The following is a 21142-nucleotide window of genomic DNA, read 5'->3' on the forward strand; positions in this document are numbered from 1 at the left end:
ATTGATGTCTGCTATTGATTAAATGAAACACATTATGGTTCTTCCCAGCAAGAGCTCAGACTGAAGGTTGTGAGAGATTTGAAACACCTTGCAATTTTCGGTGTCTTCTGTGATGAGCTGAAAGGTTACTGTGACAGTTTATAGGTTTTGTTGTGCTTTCAAAAGCTCAGGAGGTTTGGAATTCTGAGTTAAGTTTCTTAAGGATATCAATTCTGCCTTTAGGTGTTTCTCCCAAATATTCACTTGAGCAATAGCTATAAACAACAGACAACTAACATAACTGATATAATGTAAGAGAATAGAGGTGCAACATTAATGTGAATAGCTTAAATGATTTGGTCTCGGATGAATTTGTTGTGAAATGTTTGAGTACATATTTAGATTTCACAGTTTAGTATCTTGGCGAATCTGTGCACAGTTTGAGACATTGTTAAAATGTCTTATGAAACTTTGGAGCAGATTATTGCGGATTATAAAAATTGCTTTGAGAATACTGAGTAAGAAAAGAGAGAGAAATATTAAAAAGTGTCCAGTTGCTGTCAAGGAGAATCAACTCGGATATTAAAGATATTTTTTTTTGTGACTTTTTTTTTTTGTCCTATTGGCAGCCGGTAATTTCAGTTTTTAACTTTGTCAGCATGTTTGGGGAGAAAATTAATGCAGGAATAAAATATGCTTGTGTAGAGTGTGTAAAAACTAAAGTTTGACTGCAGAACTGCTGAATAATACAGTTAAAAATATGTCCTATTAATTCAGAAAAGCAGAGGTGTTTAAACTGTCAGCAATCAATAGTCGACAGGAATGAGTCGCTCCTAGATTGACTTTTACCTCTGAACAAGCCCAAACAAGTCATTTTTAAATCTACATTTTAAGGCTTAATGTAACATTGTACGTGTTATCCTTTAAAAATTAACTATTTACTTGATGTCACTGGTTTTATTGTGCGCAACTTAACAGTACATAATATAAATAAATACAATTCATAATGTTTCATCAAAATGTAATGTTCCTCTGTAATGTTCCTCGTTCCTCTGCCTCTGAAATGTTCTTTTTAATTTTATTTTCTCCTGATGAAACTGAGGCACTATAGGCAGGGCAAAAATACCATTAGCCAAAAATATCATATTTTAGTCCTGTCCTACATTATTTCCCACTGATATTCGGTTTCTCCTTAATTTACCACATTAAAGCAGTCTTTATCCAACCAAATGTGGTTTAAATCATTTTTCTGTTCTACAGATGTGCTTGTGAAGCTTGTAAAGAATGTCGACTTAAGAAAATAACTAAAATTGTATTCAAGCTACATTTCTAAAACAAATTAAGTGGTGCTTTCCATGCAAAACATGCTGCCACATTGTTACGTGACATACAGCCAAGTATGGTGACCCATACTCAGAATTCATGCTCTGCTTTTATCCCATCCAAAGTGCACACACACAGAGCAGTGAACACACACACACACACACACTGTAAACACACACCCAGAGCAGTGGGCAGCCATTTATGCTGCGGCGCCCAGGGAGCAGTTGGGGGTTCGGTGCCTTGCTCAAGGGCACCTAAGTCATGGTATTGAAGGTGGAGAGAGCACTGTACATGCACTCCCCCCACCCACAATTCCTGCCGGGCCGAGACTCAAACTCACAACCTTTTGATTGCCAGTCCGACTCTCTAACCATTAGGCCACGACTTCCACTGCCACTGACTTAGAATAGCATAGAGAAAAAAAGATACTATGGAAGTTAATGACTGCTATCATTTTGTGTACCAGCATTCTTCAAAATATCTTCTTTTGTGTTCAACAGCTGAAAGGTATCTCTTTAGAAGATGGTAATATATTAGATTCCTATCAGACAGGTCTTCACTGTGTCTGTGAGACAACATGGCTGGCCTGTATCATTATGTGTGCGATCTGGAACATAAGCAGCACAGGCAGCAGCGAGGACATCTGTCTTCATTTTCCATCTGATGTTGTACGGTATCTGCCACCCACACACACGATACCTGCCAGCGTTGTCAGTGAAGACAGGAAAAGATCGGCTCCCGGTCAGCAGAAATGTGTTCATGACCTGAGTAAATTAGCTGCACTGCTATCGAAGGCTTCTCGAAATCACATAAAAACACAGAAACCGTCCTGCTGTTCATTCGTTTTCATGTTACAGACCTCTGAACTGTGTAGTCACATTTGTGCACGTTCTCATTGTCATGTCAAGGGTTCAGATTGGATTTCGAGGCACTGTAAGTCTGGAATTTGATTGTGTTTTTTTCAAACACTGGTGGGGATTTTATGCATCACTCTGGGTTTGTTTGTCATGGCAATTTTTTGAGATAATATATCTGGAGATTTTCCTTTTGTACTGTTGTGAATTGAGCACTGATTTGATAGTCAGCAGGGACCTCTTGACCCCCGTGTTTCTGAGATCATTTCCTGTTGTGTGTGTGTGTTTAGCTATATTATTAGATATATTATTAGAGGCAGGTCAGATACAGGTCAGGACAGTAATTTAGATTACTAGATGTTACTTAACCTGCCGACATATTAGACAACAGAACTAATAATAATAATAATATCTATCAGTAAATGTTACATTTTCTTATTTAGAAAAAATCTGGATCTGGGACTATAAAGTAAAATAAATTATGGTTACATTTTATCTTCAATTCTTAATTTGTAGATTTTGTATCAGTAATTTGCAGTTGAAGTGAATTGAAATCCTCATATATATATATATATATATATATATATATATATATATATATATATAAATCTGCAATAAAGGGTCATCCATATCTGTGGCATTCTCCCTGCCAAATAAAACTCAAATAAAACTAATTTAAAAAAATATTCTCCTACATCTGCTCTCGTGTTTCAGTGTTTCATCCCTCCTCCCCTCCCTGTAAAAGCAACATATTCCTACCAAACTCCTGATGATTGACAGATAGCATGATTGAATAATATCAAAGTCCCAGACACAAGCCAGATGTCATATATCTGGCATTAAAGGGTAGAGGTTGGGTGTCTGTTTTTTGCCCTAATAATTATCATATCTATCTTCAATTGCATGCATTATTTTACGTCCTGTCTTTCTCACCTCTCTTTGCATATTTATTAAGGTTATGCGCATATCTTAACGGAATATACTGCTCCTTATTAATATACTGGGGAAAACTAGTGATTTGAGGATGTCTGTAACTAATCTGTTGACATGTCTGATGATAATTATAGCATATTTCTGGTTCTCGAGTTTTCACCGCGCTGTCATACTCTTTAAGGCTTGGTTGCCAAAGGTATTTCTCAGTAGTATTTTAGCATTAAATACATACCATTATAGTATTCATTGACAGAATAGTTCTCTTAAAAAGGAAACTTTGCTCAATTTACTCACCCTCAGACTATCTAAGATATAGATGAGTTTGTTTCTTCATCGGAAAACAGATTTGGAGAATCACTTGCTCCCCAATGGATCCTCTGCAGTGAATGGGTGCCGTCAGAATGAGAGTCAAACAGCTGATAAAAACATCACAATATTGATATCCACAAGTAACTGCAGTCCATCAATTAATGTCTAGTGAAATGAAAAGCTGCACGTTTGTAGGAAATAAAACCATCATTAAGGCATTTTGACATTAAGATGTTACTTCTGGCCAAACTACAATCCATAATAGCGTTTCCACCAGTGAAAAAGCACATCCCCTGTTGTCCTCTCACATCACAATCCACAAACATATTTACAAACAGAAAAACAACAGATCTGCGTGCATTTTCATATCAAGTAGGAATATCCCATATCTGGCTTTGGATGGAGCACAGACGTCTGACAGATCATCAGTGTTAATTGAGCTGAAAGCTCCAGACACAATGGACTAATTAATCAATGTTCTCCGTTCATGAAACTGAGTTGAAGAGAGACAAAGAGGAGGAAAGAGAGAAGGAGGGTGATGTACACTTTCCATCTGTCGGGTCTCAGGGGTGATGATTCACTGTAGCTCTGAAATCACCTGTCTGCTCATCTCAATATGGCTGCCGTGCACTGAATGTTTCACACGCTGTCCAAACACTTTACAAAATTAGCCTCTGGTGCGCACCACCTGTGTGAAAGACAGACTTTGGCATAATAGCAGCACACACACGTACAGCACACCCACTAATGTTGGCGGTATGATGTATATACCATTCAACCATACAAATGTGTCAACTGCTCAAGATTCTGCTGTACTGTTTATAGCACTATATATTAGAGTCATATTTGTAATGTAATACTGTTTTGAGTCAAGTGCTATAATGGAAAGCTGTTTGTGCACTGATATCAGACTTTTTTTTTGTTATGGTTAATTGTACCTTTCCGTTTGTGTCCACCAATTGTGTCCATCTATTTATATAAAGAAATTAATCAAATAAATTATATTTCCATTCATTTTTATTTTAAATTAAAAGAAAAAAAAGATTATTTAATATATTTGTTTTAAATGTAATCAATACTTCTAAGGTTTAATTTTAATAAAAACATGCATGTACAATAGCATTTCAAAATCTGGGGCCAGTAAGATTCTTAAATATTTTAAAAACACAAATTTTATACTATATATACTATATATATTTTATATATTTTATTTGATCAAAAATACAGTAATATTGTGAAATATTATTAAGATTTAAAATAACTGTTTTCTACTTTAATATATTTTAAATATTTTTATGTAACTGATTCCTGTGATGTAAAGCTGAATTACTCCAGTTTTTCATTTTCATTTTGTGTTGATTTGGTGCTTAAGAAACATCTTTTATTATTTTTTTTCTTTCAATTTATAATTATTATTTATTATTTTATTGTTTTGTTTCAAGTAATGAGTGTTTTTTTTTTAATTTTTAGGTTTAATTAGCTATAATAACCCTACATACCATTCAGCTCTGCAACTTCATCTTTTATTAAATGTATTGTGTACCCTATCCAACTCAGTAGATCTCTCGATACACAAGAGGGCTTTACCTACAATCCAACATTATTAAACTCTGGATGCTTTATCCATAATACAAAGAATTATTTTGTGCATCTGTCTAGCTCTGTTTCTAATCTCCAGGCATCAGTTTTATTACCATAGAAGTGGCCTTTTTGGCATGCTGGGAAGGCAGAGGTCCTGCTGTCTGTTAATGTCATATTTGCACTCAGTAATTCATCACTCTCTTATCAAGGTTCCTCTTCGGTTCTCAGTCTCATTTATCAGGCCATCCGCCCCTGACCTTGCCGTATCCTCCACTTTATAGATAATATTTCTGTGCAACTCAACTCTTTATGCTTTGTGCTGTCAAATATTTATTGAATAGCAGCACTAGAGAGTGTATGTTTTTCCCAGGTGATCTAAGCAATCAATAATATCTAATTTGAAGAGGAACACTACATGTTGCTATGGAGACTTTAAAACTAGTAGTCTTGATTTAATGCACACTAAATGCAACTGAATACAACACCAGTGATGGTAAGCGTTGAGAATAATGGGATTTGGATGTATTTGCATTTCTATTACTTTGATAAAAGTCAATTTTCTCCTATGAAACACCATCCATTCATTATAGCTGATTCATTTGCTGTTAGCATCACTGTTATTACTGAAAAAAGAAACCTGAGTCATATCTAGGGAACAAAATATGTGAGAGCTCTTTTGACATGGGCTAGTAATCAATGCCTTTGTAGTGCCCTAGCAACAACCCTAGCAACCGCATAAGAACATGCTAAAAACTCTAGCTCCATAGCATGTTTAGAATGTGCTAGTGCCACTCATATTTTTTTCAAAACATGTAGACGGTTGATTTTTGTTTTCCTCAGTTTTTGATTCTTTGGTGAGAGTGTTGATGTGGTGTGATTGTATTTTAGCATTCATAGCGGGTGCTGCTGTAAACACAACCTTTTAACTGAAGCTGTTGAGCAGCATAGACTGGCTTTTTCTCTTTCTCTTTCTCTTTGTGTCTTGTTTTTTTTTTCTCCGACATACTGGTAATGTATCATCCACTTTTCAAAAACCTTCCTATTTAATGATAATTGAATTATTTGTAGATAACACTTTAATAGATTACAGCTTCATGAAAACAACTGAAATTGGTTTGTAAAAGATGTCAAAGATGTTTTTGTTGCATTCAGAGCGTTTTACTGGCAGCCCGTGGAGTTCGAGTGATTCAAAAAAAGGGAATCATTTTATGAAGCAGTTGGTTCAGTTGATTCAGACCTTTGTTTCTCCTAGCTTTTTGTTAAAATGTGACTTTAAACCTGATATTTGGAGTAGCTTGCATAAATTGGTTTTGGCTATATCATTGAAATAAGTGAGAAATCTAAGAACAGAAAAAAAAAATGCAAAAAAAACCCTTTTGATGAGCAGGCCAATCAAAACCAGTTTGTGGGCGGGGCTATCTTTTATATATATATATATATATATATATATATATATATATATATATATATATATATATATATATATAAACCAAAGCAGATGGGGAAGCATTTGAGAGTGTTATTTAATTTTCACCTCTGATCGTTGCCATTTTTGATACAGAAAACTCTTCCAGCAACTTCCCAGCATCTCAAGACTTTGTATTTCATTAGCGTACTGTGTGTGGAAATAAAATAATAAAAAATATATATCTGTGTGCCATCAGACTGTTGAAATCTGTTCAAGGATGTTCTCACCGATGGCTGTGTGCCTCCTGAGCTGAGTTCTGTTTTTGCTAAATCAGTTTTGAGAGTTCATTTGTTTTCTATACAGTTTTTTTGGTTTGTCCATGGTAACGGACTGGCGGAATCTTTGAATCAGTCGCTTTGGTTTGAAGGAAGAGTTTCAAAACAAATGATGACATGAATCTCGACATTTGTTATTCGTGAGTGCTGCATCAATATATAAAATGTTTTCATGCTTAGGAGGTTTTGTAACATAAAAAAACACATTGCTTTGATTAAATGTGATTAAAACGTTGCTGTCATTTTTAAATCGGTGACAAAGCTGAATCTGTCAAAGGCATTCAAGTTTATGTATTTGTGGTAAAACAGCAAAAATCATTCTTCTAAAGCTGGTTTCTTGTTTTTTAAGAAGCCTCTGTATTAACCAGAAGTGAACACTGTTATTAGAACACTACTGACTGCAAATAATGAGCAAAAATAGTAATTAAGGAGTGGAACACGCAAATTACAGAACCAGGAGCTATTTAAAATGGAATTTGAAGCATCATCTCTCTCTCTCGCTCTTCTCTTTGGATCATTCTTTCCGTCATATTGACTCTTTTCAATAATATGAAGCACATCAAAAAGCTGCACAGTATCCCATAATGCTCTTTGTCTCCGAGCTGACCGCACGAGTAGCAGTGCAGGTTTGTGTGTTTCAACAGTCGCAAGGAAATGAAAGCTGTGCTGTTGATGTCAGTCATTTGACAAACACACATGGGCTGTAGGCAGTCATCATGCCATTGACACACACATCTGTAAGCTGCCACTAAAAACCAGCAAGAACATCAAGTGCTGTTTTCACTGACACTTCCACACCATCGTCTACCAATCTGTCAAAGAGGCACAACCATAGATGATAGTTTAGATATTATATATTTTATTAGTTGATGTTTAATGGCTGGTACAATATGTACAAAGGAGGTAAGCATATAAATGTGTGTGTGTTTGTGTGTGTGTGCGTAACCCATGTCCCCATTTTACAAAACGCTTATAAATCATACAGAATTAGTTTTTTTGAGAAAGTAAAAATGCACAAAGTTTCCTGTGAGGGTTAGGGTTAGGTGTAGGGCCATAGAATATACAGTTTGTACAGTATAAAAACCATTACGCCTATGGGATGTCCCCACTTTTCACAAAAACAAACGTGTGTGTGTGTTTGTTGCACAAGAAACATTACTTATTATTATCAATGTTAAAAGCAGTTGTGCTGCGCAATATTTTAGTAAAAACTGATATTTTTTTCAAGATTTATTAAATATAATGTTCATTGAACAGCATTATACATCAACATTATTTGAGCAACCTCATATAATAAGTCTCTACTGTTACTTTTGAACAATTAAAAGCATCCTTAAGTCTACTTTTTAAATTTATATCACTTCATAAATGTATATATTTTTTTCATTCACACTGAGTGAAATCAGTAATAATAGCCAATAAATAAATAAAACATTTCATACTGTTAAATTGACCTACATGTTGTGCATCCATATGGATTGATCCCTTTGTTTCTGCTGGCTGATATGAAATCTGGAAAACGCGGGGCTTCAGTATCTTTAAAAGGCAGAGTGCATAGTGCTTACCAAAAGCTCCCCCTCGTCCCTTGGGGGAAGAAACAGAAATAAATAACAGGAAGCAGAGCAGGCGGAAGAAATAATCAAGGTGAATTAGCATACTGTCTTTGACTCCTGGATGACACTGAGTATTCTTGGAACAACTGTTCTCTTCAGACACTTTTCGCAATTAATGCATCCTCAGTGATCATCCCGAGAGCTGTTATATCCACAGGGCAGGGGCTTTGAGACCGAATGAAGATGGTAGATGTGAAAAGAGGAAAAAGTGTTGTTTATCTTCTCAGCTTTCTCTCTTTTAGCACATATCTGCCAAAACATCTTGAGAAATCAAGTCATTTGAAGATGAAATGAGATTTACAGAACAAAAAGGAAATATCTTGCCACCTCAATATAAAATTCGTACTACATTTGTTCATTCAGTTTTTAATAACGACTCTTAATTTTCTGTGTTTCAGGTATTTATGAACAGACGTTTCTTATATAACTGCAGTGCTCCAGTCCTGGATGTGAAGATTGCCTTTTGTCAGGTGTGTGTTCCATACAGGTAAATTAAAAGGTAGAGTATTCATTCACTTCCATTCTGTTCGTCATTCTTATGGGTGTGTCATTGTCTAAAACAAATACTGGGGACAGCATGTCTGGGCCCTTAAGGAAGTTGTACAGATTACAGGATCAATTCCTTCCAGCATTCCACACCATTCAGAGTCGGGTTTCCCAAAATGCATTAAGATCACTTTAAATATGCATTTAAGTGTTTTCTAAAAATCTTTCTGGTCTAACAGATGCATCATTCAAATTAAAAAGCACTTAAAGAAAAAAAGATATTCTGAACAGTTTACTTGTGTTGCTGCAAAACGTCCCAAGGTTACGTATGTAACCCTAGTTCCTTGAAGGAACGAGACGCTGCGTCGAAACGCTTTTGGGGAACGTCCCTGACGAGACCGACTCTGAATATCGTGTGCAATCAGTCCATCGGAAAGGCGTGACGTCACGGGCGGGGTGACGTAGCGACCAGGAAGCTATAAAAGCACGTGCCGTGCAGCTGGCTTCAGCTTCGAGTAGGGAAGCAAGCGCCGGCAGGGGTGCCGGGAGTATGGCTCTGCGACGCAGCGTCTCGTTCCTTCAAGGAACTAGGGTTATATACGTAACCTTGGGACGTTCCTTTTCAGGAACTCGAGCTGCATCGAAACGCTTTTGGGGAACGATGTGCCCACGCTGCCAGACTTCCAAATCTCTGCCTAGTGTGTAGTCAAAGAGCACAGCTAAGACGAGAGAACAGAAGAGCCCGGCGTGGCTCGCATGTCAAGATCGTAAAATCGGACAAATGTGGAGGGCGTGGACCACCCCGCAGCGTTGCAGATGTCCAAGAGGGACATACCTGCTGAGAAGGCCTTGGAGGCCGCCATACCCCGGGTAGAGTGAGCCTTGGCCCCCAAAGGAGGGGGAAGACCAGAGGACTCATAGGAGACGTTGATAGCCTCGACTATCCAACGACTAAGGGTCTGCTTGGTGGCAGGAGAACCCTTGTTAGAAGGACCGTAGCAAACAAGCAATTGGTCTGATTTTCTCCACAGGGCAGCTCTGTGGACGTATGCGTCCAGTGCTCGCACTGGACACATACAGTTTAGCTTCTCTTGGTCTGGCTCCCGAAAGGGAGGAGGACAGAAGGCCTGCAGTACGATAGGTTGTGGTGTAACAGAGGGAACCTTCGGAACATAACCCGCTCGAGGGTATAAGAATGCTTTGGCCATACCAGGGGCAAAGTCTAAATAAGTAGGGGCCACCGAAAAGGCCTGAAGATCTCCAACTCTTTTTAGTGAGGTGATTGCCAGTAACAGGGCAGTTTTAAGTGTCAGATGTCTATCTGAGATATCTTGTATTGGCTCGAATGGAGCTTTACAAAGAGCCTCTAAAACCACAACCAAATCCCAGGGGGGAACACGGGATCGTACTGGAGGTCTCAGCCTCAGCGCACCGCGGAGGAAACGTGTAACTAGGGGGTGTCTACCCACTGACTGATCATTGAAAGGGACATGGAAAGCAGCTATGGCCGCCACGTAAACCTTTAAGGTGGAGTGGGATAACCCCGCAGAGAGCCTGGCTTGTAAAAACTCCAGAACTGTACCAACTGGGCAGTCTGCTGGGTCAAGCTGGCGGTCTCTGCACCATGAAGTGAAGAGCTTCCACTTCAGGGCGTACAGTTTCCTCGTAGAGGGAGCTCTGGATTGGAGTAGGGTCTCAACAACTTCGGTCGAGAGACCAGCTGCTAACAGCTGTGCCCCCTCAGGGGCCACACCCACAGCTTCCACAACTCCGGGCGAGGGTGAATTATCGTGCCCTGCGCCTGTGAGAGTAGGTCTGTCCTGATCGATATCTCCCACGGAGAGCCGTCGAGGAGCGAGACTAGATCTGAGAACCATACTCGGCCCGGCCAGAACGGGGCTACTAGTAGTAGACGGGCCCCGTCCCGGCGTACTCTCGCCAGAACTCCCGGGAGCAGAGCGATAGGGGGAAAAGCATACAGACGAAGCCTCGGCCAGGTCTGTACCATAGTGTCCAGTCCCAGAGGAGCTGGATGAACTAGAGAGAACCAGAGGGGACATTGCGATGTCTCCTTAGTCGCAAAGAGGTCCACCTGGGCTGTGCCAAATACTCTCCATATCTGCTTCACCACCTCGGGGTGAAGCATCCATTCCCCCGGGCCTCGGCCCCTGCTCCCACATTCAATCTCCCAGGAATATACACTGCTCTGATCGAGAGAAGTTTGCCCTGGGACCACAGAAGGATCTGGTGTGCCAGCTTGTACAAGGGGCGCGAACGCAGACCCCCCTGGTGATTGATATAAGAGACCACTGATGTTTTGTCGGTGCGCACCAACACATGGTGACCTCTCAGGTCTGGGAGGAAATATTTCAATGCTCGATAGACTGCTAGTATCTCTAGGCAATTGATGTGCCATGTCAGATGGCGACCACTCCACAGACCGCGGGCAGGGTGGCCACTCATGACCGCACCCCAACCGGTGAGGGACGCATCTGTCGCTAGCGTTACACGGCGACAAGGAACTCCCAGCACCGGGCCCTGATTCAAGAACCAAGGTTTCTTCCACATGTCTAAGGCACGAAGGCACCGCCGCGTGACCTTGATAACTCGAAGTGGATTTCCCCTCGGGGAAAAGCCCTTGGACTTGAGCCACCACTGTAGGGGTCTCATGTGCAGCAGGCCAAAAGGTATCACATTGGACGCAGCTGCCATCAGCCCTAACAATCTCTGGAATTGTTTGACAGTGAGTGACTGCCCTTCTTTGACTCTCTCGACTGATGTGAGGATCGACTCGATCCGAGCAGGAGACAAGCGTGCCTGCATCGTGGTCGAATTCCACACTACGCCTAGATAGGTGGTTCTCTGAACTGGAGAAAGTACACTCTTCTTGGCGTTTAGTCTCAAACCCAGCTCCCCCATGTGTGCGAAAACGACATCTCGTTGTCGAGCCGCCATCTGCTCTGATTGAGCTAGGATCAACCAATCGTCGATATAATTTAAAATGCGGATGCCCTGCATAGGGAGGGATACCAGAGCCGCATCCATACATTTCGTGAACGTGCGGGGTGAGAGTGCGAGGCCAAAGGGAAGTACTCGATATTGATAAGCTTTGCCCCCAAAAGCGAACCTCAGAAACTTCCTGTGTTGTGGAAGGATGGATATGTGGAAGTATGCGTCTTTGAGATCTATTGTGACAAACCAGTCCTCGAATCTGATTTGAGCTACAACCTGGTTGACAGTGAGCATTTTGAACTTCAGTGACATAACTGAGCGGTTCAGGAGACGTAAGTCTAAGATCGGACGCAACCCCCCATCCTTCTTTTGGAACTATGAAATACCGGCTATAAAACCCGGACTCCCTGACTAGAGGAGGGACCACCTCGATGGCCTCCTTCCTAAAAAGGGTATTCACTTTTTGTTCCATAACCAGAGCCTGCAGGAGGCCGACTATTGTCTTTCCACTGTGCGCGTAGTTTCCACGCTGCTAGCTAATGTACTAAGGGAATCAGTCTCTCGAGACTGATCTCTAGAGTAAGAGGCCCCCGAAGGGGAGGCGAGCATCCCAGCTCCGCTACGCTCACGGGCGGAAATAACTGAGTAGTGCTCGCTGGAGGCCGCTGCACCCTGAAACTCCGGCAGGGTTGGCAGACCCACCTCCCGAGGGCACTGAGGTGAGACGGGCACCGCATAATGAGGTGGACACCGCTCTACCCCAGTAGGGGCTGCCCTCTGTAGTCGTGACTGTTTGTACGCGGAGGGGGCTGCTCCCGCCCAGCAGTCCCTCCAGTACATCTAACTTCATGAGTCAAATAACTGTCATTATATTCCTCAGAATTTAATGAAATCAAACAATCAGACAAGTAAATATGGTCTGGATTGTGATACAATACACATTGAAGTGATATATTGAACTTCTCGAAGTTAGATAACAGTCATTAGATTCCTCAGAATCTAATGCAATCCAAATTCCTCAGAATTTAGTGAAATCAAACAATCAGACAAGTAAACACGGTCTAGATTGTGATAAAGTACACATTGAAGTGATAGAACCAACTCCTGCTTATTAAATGGAGTTAAAATAACCAGACACGCGGTCGGGTATGGAAAAATTCACATCAAAACTGAAAATGATGTAATACACGCGTTGCCTCGACAGCGCGCGAATAGCTTAGTCACACAAACAATATTAATCCCCTCGGAGATTAAATAGCTGCTCACTAACGCTGCCCGTACAATGACACTGTTTGTTTTATACTGTGCTTATGCAACTTTGTTTGTGCAACTACAAGCTCGCCGACGCCCTCCGTGTCAATCTCCTCAGAGAAAGAAAGGCAGAGCGTCAAGCCCGACGCTCGGGGGGAAGAGCCGAAGCTCGGGCTTCCAAACCCCGGAATCAGGCAGATCTGGTGGGTACGGTAGGAGATAAGGACGTGTCCGTCTCCATACCTTCCAGCAGATCGATCTGCGAACCCAACGAATGCCGGCGCGGCTTCGCCTCGGCGAAAGCGAACCGGCATCGCGAGGAACGCTTGCGAAGGCTCACTACTCGAAGAGAGCCCTGCGGGATCGAAGCGTCCGCATTGGCATTCGTTCACAATGCGGGCAGTCGGCCCCCTCGAGAGCCAACTCAGCGTGCTTCGATCCCAGGCAAGCCACGCACAAACTGTGTGTATCCCCACTCGTAATGTAGCGAGGGCAGGGAGGAACACACAATCTATAACGTGGCTTGGAATCGCCCTTCATATGTTAGGTCTTTTGCTTTTGTTTTGGCATATTGAGCTGTTTTAGCGATCTTTTAATGGCTAAGGGACAGACAACAATAAATAGGACCAACAGGACAGACTTTTGACATGCACACACAGAGCGCTTGCTGACAGATTCGAAGCTGAAGCCAGCTGCACGGCACGTGCTTTTATAGCTTCCTGGTCATTACGTCACCTTGCCCGTGACGTCACGCCTTTCCGATGGACTGATTGCACACGATATTCAGAGTCGGTTTCCCCAAAAGCGTTTCGACGCAGCTCGAGTTCCTGAAAAGGAACCAGACTTTCTTTTTTTGTTTGTTTTTTTTGTGGGGGGGGGTGGTCTAGATTGACTGACTTCTGGCAAAATGACAAAATAACTTTGCTAATCTTTGTGTTGTAAGAGTTCAAAAGGTAATTGCAACTTTTTTCCTCACAATTCTGAATTGTGAAATATTAACTCAAAACACCAAAAAAAAAAGTCGCTGAATTAATCTCAGCAAAAGTCACTTTATATGTCCCTTGGGTTTTTGTCCTTCATTTTTTCTTTTGGGCCTTTAATTATCCTCATCACCTGTCAGAAAGTCATTTTGTGAGACGTAAAGATCATAGGTCAAGATGGCAGAAGAGGTGCCTAGTGGGTAAAGATTCGCTCTGTTAACCAAAAGGTTGTAGGTTCATATCCCATAAAGATTGATCCATGAATCAACACTGTGTCCTTGAGCGAGACACTCAGCCTCTGTGTACTCCACAGGGACTGTCACTGTAGTAAGTGTCCTGGCGGTCACTTCAGATAAGTGTGTCTGAAACTGACTCCTGAGCCAGGTGTGTTTCATATCCCTAATAGTGTATCAGCTCTATTGTGAAACAGGAGACCTGTTTCAGATTTGATTCCGGTAGATTTTGATGCTAGCATGTTGCTAAGCTAACAACACAATAAAATAAAGTGCATAAATAGGCTACATGCAGATTTTTTAAAATTACTTTTATTTATTTTTTAGAATGAATTTTATCTTTTATTCAGTCTTCAGTATCACATGATCCTTTATAAATCATTCTAATATGTTGATGTGGTGCTCAAGAAAGATTTCTTATGTTTCTAACAGTTTTTGCTGTTTAACATTTCTGTGGAAACTACCATTCAGTAGTTTAGGGTATAAAAAAAAAAAGGAATAATTTTTTGTTACCTAATAATTATTTAAATAAATCTGAAGGGGAAAAAAATAACAGTAAAAGCATTTATAATGTTACAGATGTTTTCAATTAAATGCTATTAAAAAATTACTAGGCGTTGATTACTAGCCCATGTCAAAAGAGCTCTCACGTATTTCAAATACATTCTTATGAATTTTCTATTCATAAAAGAATTGTTCAAATGTATCATGATTTCTAAAAAAATAGTAAGCTGCAAAAACAGTTTTCAACATTGATAATAATAACAACCTTTATTAGTAATTCAGTACCACACTAATTGATAGTAATTGAGCAAATCAGAATATTAGAACGATTTCTGAAGGATTGTGTGATTAAAAATAGATTAAAATAGAAAACAGTAATGCTAAATTGTAATAATATTTCACAATATGATTGTTTTTACTGCATTTAATTAAATAAATTCAGCTTTGATGAGTATAAGAGACTTATACTCCTAATAATTCAAAACTTTTGACCTCTAGTATGTGTGTGTGTGTGCGTGCATACGTGTGTATAATTTCACCACAATAATGAAACCATTCTGTGTCCTCCAACAGTTTTCAATAAAAGTCCACAATTACCACAAATCAAAGCTCATTAGCTTCAAATTAGCCCAGTCAGTTTAATAGGGGGCCATTGCAGAGAGGAGTGACTCCCAAGATGAAGATAGACTTTACGAAGCAAGTACACACATGCATATATGCATATTACTCTCTCTCTCTCTCTCTCCCACTAATGACCATTTAGCTTGTAAAATTATGTGGACAGTTTCGTCTCTTGGTATGACCACGAATACTTTCACTATGTGACAGTTAGTACAATCGATTACACAGCTGGCCCTTGTGACAACGTTGGCATGAAGAGAGCTCTCATAACCTCGATCATTTAACTTAATATAATCTTATATCTGAGATCTTCAGCCAAGCACAGATAACATACTCTTCTCTCTAGTAGTAAAAATAACATAATAGGTTTTTATGTACATATAGTTGTATCCCCTTCAACTTTATTTAAATCTCACAATTGCAACTTAATTATGTGAAATAAAGTTGCAGTTGGGAGATATAAAGTTGCCTGTGTGAGCTGCATAGGCACAGACACAGACTTGTTTATATATAAAATGTATATATATATATATATGTGTGTGTGTGTGTGTGTGTGTGTGTGTGTGTGTGATTTAATTTAATTTTTTTTCTTTAGTTGTTAATTGTGGCTTGTACATATAAAGTCTTGCATATTCTCAAATTGCTTATAGTAATAGATGCAATGTTTTGTCTTCACTCATTTGTGACACCTCATTTTATTTAATTATATTAATTTAATTGCATAGTGTGTGGTTTGACCTTAATATCAAGCTGCCATATCACGTTGCAATGGTTTATTTATCTGAAAATCATTTAAGCAGACTCATCTGTAGTTTTATAGTGTTACATGTGAATTCATATCCTGTGCTGATGAAAAGAAAATCCTCTTCAGATTGTTTAATATATCACTATTGAAGTGAATCGTTTGAAGTTTAATTAGGTTTTTATTCATTTACGAATTAGCTTTTTTTTTTTAAATAATGGCCTTACAAGTGCTTATCAACTGTCTAAACCCAAGTTCTGTGATGTTCTCAGCTCATACATCCATCTGTTTTTCTCCACATCCATCTTTTTCTCCAGGGGTTTGGTAAACAAGTTGATGTTTCTTACATTGCCAAGCATTACAACATGAGCAAAAGCAAAGTGGACAACCAGTTCTACAGTGTGGAAGTAGGAGATTCCACCTTCACGGTTCTCAAACGGTACCAAAATCTAAAGCCCATCGGTTCTGGGGCTCAGGGAATAGTGTGGTGAGTACCCATAATGCATCACTTTGTCTTTTTATTGTGAAATATGTCCATATGGATGGCTTAAGTGTTCTCAAACATCTTCCTTATTGAGGCTTTTCATTCTAAGAGCGATATTTGGGAGTTTCTTGGCAGAATGAATTGCAATTCCCAGTTGACAGCAATTAATTTGGATCTGAGTTGTGCTCATTGCGCTCCCCAAAAACCAAACCCTGTGATTTAAAATGAAAATACAAGGTAGTATGAGTCGTTGACTTTTCACCCATGGGATTATGGGAAATCTGGATCAAGCTGGCCCTCCATTTTTTTCCTTCCCCTATTCCTCTCAGTTTCAGTGGCAGCGGTACGTTTGTGCGGACTGGACTGTTAATGGCTTCGTTAATGTGTTCTGGCTGGTTTGCTAGCTGCAGTTATCCTGCCTGCTGGACGGACAACCCTGATCTAATTTAGCTTCCTCTCCTCAGCAGCAGTCACATGATGTAGCATGGCAGCTGTATTAGCCGAACAAATGCCGCATCATTCTCCAGAGAGAGAGAGAGAGACGAAAGAAGGACATTTTTAAATGACTGCAAAGTCACAAGTTTTCCACAGGTCCTGAATGAACTAATGTGGTTAGGTAATATTGTTGCAATATAAAAAAAAATTGTTTTTGTTTTTGTTTACCAAAATACCAAAATTTGATTGCAAATTGGCATATAAACTATAAAAGTATTTTTTTTAAATTAAAAAGTTTTTGGAATACGTAAAAACAGTATAAGTATATAACAAGTATAAATAATAAATAAAAATATAAATATATATAATTAAAAAATCCAGTCCTTCCACATTCAATTTACATGTTTAATACTTGCTTGTATACTAAAATAACAAATTTAATTCAGAAAATAATGACATATTAGCACTGGTATTTATTTTCTATTAAATGGTAAATTTACATTTTAAAATGAATATGATTAAAAAATAATAATAAGAAAAAAAAACATATTTGAAAACTATAGTATGAGGTATTGAAAGCATTTCTGGAAAAAATGCATACCAGCCCAACTTTTGGAATAATTGCAATAAAATGTTTTTGAAAGTCTTTTAAATTCACCATGGCTGCATTTATTTGATCTAAAATACAGTAAAAACAGTAATACTGTAAAATATTATTAGAATTTAAAATAACAGTTCAATCAGGACCACTTCCGTCAAGTATATTTATGACAATTATAATTGCATACAGTTAGTGTTGGCAGTATTCAGTGTTTTGGGCAACACTCCACACGCCTGTCCATGCAGCCATGCTTGGACAGAGCGGGGAGAGCAGCAAGACAAACCCCCCTGGGGTACAGAACCATTATAAGCATACATAATTATTCACAATTCACAATTACATGAGTTGTAAACAAAATGTGATAGAGACTGCTTCCGATGAAGAGACTGTAAAGAAAGAACAAAGTTAGATCAGATTACAGGTTCACTTGGTGGAGTTGGGGTTGGAGGAGGGAGTTAATTGCAAGCAGTGATGCGATGGAAGAGACACTGAAGAATGGGAATTTAAATAGACCACATGTGATAGGTGTCAAGACTGGATTGGTACACGTCAGGAACAGCTGACTGTCAGCTGATGCAAGCGTGACTAACGTGGCCTGACTGAACTAACGCGATGCTCGATTTTTCTATTTGAAGATATTTAAAAATGTAATCTATACCTGTGCTGGCAATGCTGATTTTTTTTTAGCAGTCATTGCTCCAGTGTCACATGATTCTTCAGAAATCATTCTAATTTTTTTTTTTTCAAAAACCAGTTGTGTATATATTTATCACATTAAACAAACCAAACATCTGTCATGTTGTTAAGTATGTAGGTCAGGTTATTACAACCTTATCATGACTTAAATAAACCTTTTCACAGGTTCATTTTTGCTAGCTGGGTCTGTGGAGTTATTAAATTGATCCATCATATCATTCACAGTCCATGTTGGAAAGCTACATGAATATTTAGATGACGCAGTGCTGCTTTCCTCAGGGTAATAGTCAGAGCTATGAGCATCTGCTGCAAATGGTTTGGCCACTAATAATTCATCATAGCACACACACACACACACACTGATCTCCTGACTGCTGGAAAATGAAATTCTTACCTTGCAGAACTCAACAACTGCATGTTGGGTAAAAAGGTGTGTGCCAAGAAAGTAAATGTATAAGTAAATACAGTTATCTATAAAACAAACAGAATGCCTGAAAACATTACAAGCATCCGTTCTGTTTTTTATAATCCATTATGCAAAACAAAGGCAATTTCTCAAGAAGCAAAAGGATGCTTTTAGACTCTTAGGGGATTTCTTGGCCCAAATAATAGAAGAAAGAAGTTTTTTTTTTTTTTTTACTGAAGGTAGCTTTTGTGCTCATACTACTTATTCTATTTATGTATATTGTGTATACTGTGCACTGTATAAATGCAGTAGGTCATAACATTTGTTCTGTTACTAATAATATCTGACAATGAAATGTGCCCAGTTTGACCCTCCAATTTCAGCAATGTTTTTTTAACATTTCCTTGTCTCATTAGTAGTTGAAAGATATATATACAGTACAGACCAAAAGTTTGGACACACCTTCTCATTCAAAGAGTTTTCTTTACTTTCATGACTATGAAAATTTTAGATTCACACTGAAGGCATCAAAACTATGTGGAATTATATATGGAATTATATACAGTACATAACAAAAAAGTGTGAAACAACTGAAAATATGTTATATTCTAGGTTCTTCAAAGTAGCCACCTTTTGCTTTGATTACTGCTTTGCACACTCTTGGCATTCTCTTGATGAGCTTCAAGAGGTAGTCACCTGAAATGGTCTTCCAACAGTCTTGAAGGAGTTCCCCGAGAGATGCTTAGCACGTGTTGGCCCTTTTGCCTTCTGTCTGCGGTCCAGCTCACCCCTAAACCATCTCGATTGGGTTCAGGTCCGGTGACTGTTGAGGCCAGGTCATCTGGCGCAGCACCCCATCACTCTCCTTCTTGCTCAAATAGCCCTTGATGCCTTCAGTGTGACTCTACAATTTTCATAGTCATGAAAATAAAGAAAACTCTTTGAATGAGAAGGTGTGTCCAAACTTTTGGTCTGTACTGTATATAGATAAGATATATGGAAGTTTTAAGTCTTCTTTAGTTCACTTATATTTTGTAAAAATACAATGGAAGTCCAAAACCAAAACTGTTTGGTGACCATCATTCCTCAAACTATCTTCTTTTGTGTGCCACAATATTTATGTTTTTGGGCAAACTATCCCTTTAAATTTCAATCTGTTTCTCATATAAATATATTGTATAGCTTTGGAAGACAAGTCATATGGACTTATTGTCGCTTTTTTGTGATAATTTTTGGAGCTTATCATAATGAATGATCAATTTTCATTTTTGTTAGATGGAAAATAAGTTTAGAAACTCAGTTTTGACAAAATTTCAATTCCTTTTTTTTTGTATTTCTTAGAACAAAGAATAATACTTTCAGATAAACGTAAATGAGAAAATGATGACAGAATATTTTTAGACAATTCCTTTAGGTATAACCCATTTGTACTAGTGTGATATGGTGTGGTTATATGTTTGCTCTTTCTTCCCTTGCAAACCTTTTTTTAATGTTTTTTTATGTTTTATACTATTCAAACAGTTGAAATAGTGTATGGTTTGTGATAGTTACCTGTAGGCTGGGCTCTTGAAGAGCAATGCTGCAATGCATTAACCACCTAGAGAGACAGCCGTGACATCATCTTTGACACAAATGGGTATCTAGGGCCGCCACTAGCCAAAAAATCCCATTACCATGGACACATCAGTTCTCGGTTCCAAAAATGTGCTTTCGTGCTGCAACTCAGAGAATATCTTGCCTGCTTAAAATCACATGGTTTACTTTATAAACATTGTTTAGTGGACTTAAATAACTGTATGATTTAACTGCACTTGGTGCAGAAACAGTTTTCGCCCAGTTAATTAGAAGAAACACAAGTAACACACTGAATTGAAGATTAAATTCTCAAGTAGAAAGGCTGAAATAGTATTTTGTATTGTAGGGTTTTTCATCCCCCCTCCTTGAAAGCCTGTTTTGGTGTATCTCACCCCCTGCTCTGACCATCTGCTGTATTACCAACCTTTTGAGTTCTTGATTTCAGACTTTTATTCAGAGTTAAACATGCAGCTTCGACTGTTGAGTTACAGTTTTAATAACGGTTGCATGGAAGAGACAAGTGCCCAAGCACACACAGACCCTCACATTTTATTCACCCAGAAGGCATTTAAATAGGTTTTTATTGGAGATTAAAAGAGTGAAGGTCAGTTCTAACTGTAGAACATGGCACACTTTCAACTTTTCAGTTGCGCTTTCTTTCTGTGGCTCCATGGGGTGCTGCAGGAGGAATTCATTTTTCAATCGTTACATTTCCTGGTCCTGTGTGAGTCATGTTAGTCTTTATTTTTATGTCTTTTTTTTAACAATGACACTTTATCAGTGCATGTCAACATGGTTAAAGAGCAGACTTTTTCAGTAGAGCCTTATGGGTTGAAGCTAT

The 21142-nt window shown here is 38.9% G+C and overlaps 1 protein-coding gene across 12 annotated transcripts in view; it reads left to right on the forward strand.

The window, feature by feature from the left end:
* The window catches only part of mapk10 (mitogen-activated protein kinase 10), a 66362-nt gene that overhangs the window by 12651 nt on the left and 32569 nt on the right, over window positions 1–21142 (forward strand). For 8 of the 12 annotated variants that reach the window (XM_059541651.1, XM_059541650.1, XM_059541653.1 and 5 more), the window contains 2 exons: window positions 8734–8805; window positions 16422–16591. In XM_059541651.1, coding sequence (XP_059397634.1) covers window positions 8734–8805; window positions 16422–16591 — 242 coding nt within the window. Of the gene's footprint in view, window positions 1–8733; window positions 8835–16421; window positions 16592–21142 lie in introns of all 12 variants that reach the window. The other 4 variants (XM_059541654.1, XM_059541657.1, XM_059541661.1 and 1 more) reach the window with 4 other exon arrangements.

This window comes from Carassius carassius, chromosome 47, assembly GCF_963082965.1.
Source record: "Carassius carassius chromosome 47, fCarCar2.1, whole genome shotgun sequence".
Classification (NCBI taxonomy): Eukaryota; Metazoa; Chordata; class Actinopteri; order Cypriniformes; family Cyprinidae; genus Carassius; species Carassius carassius.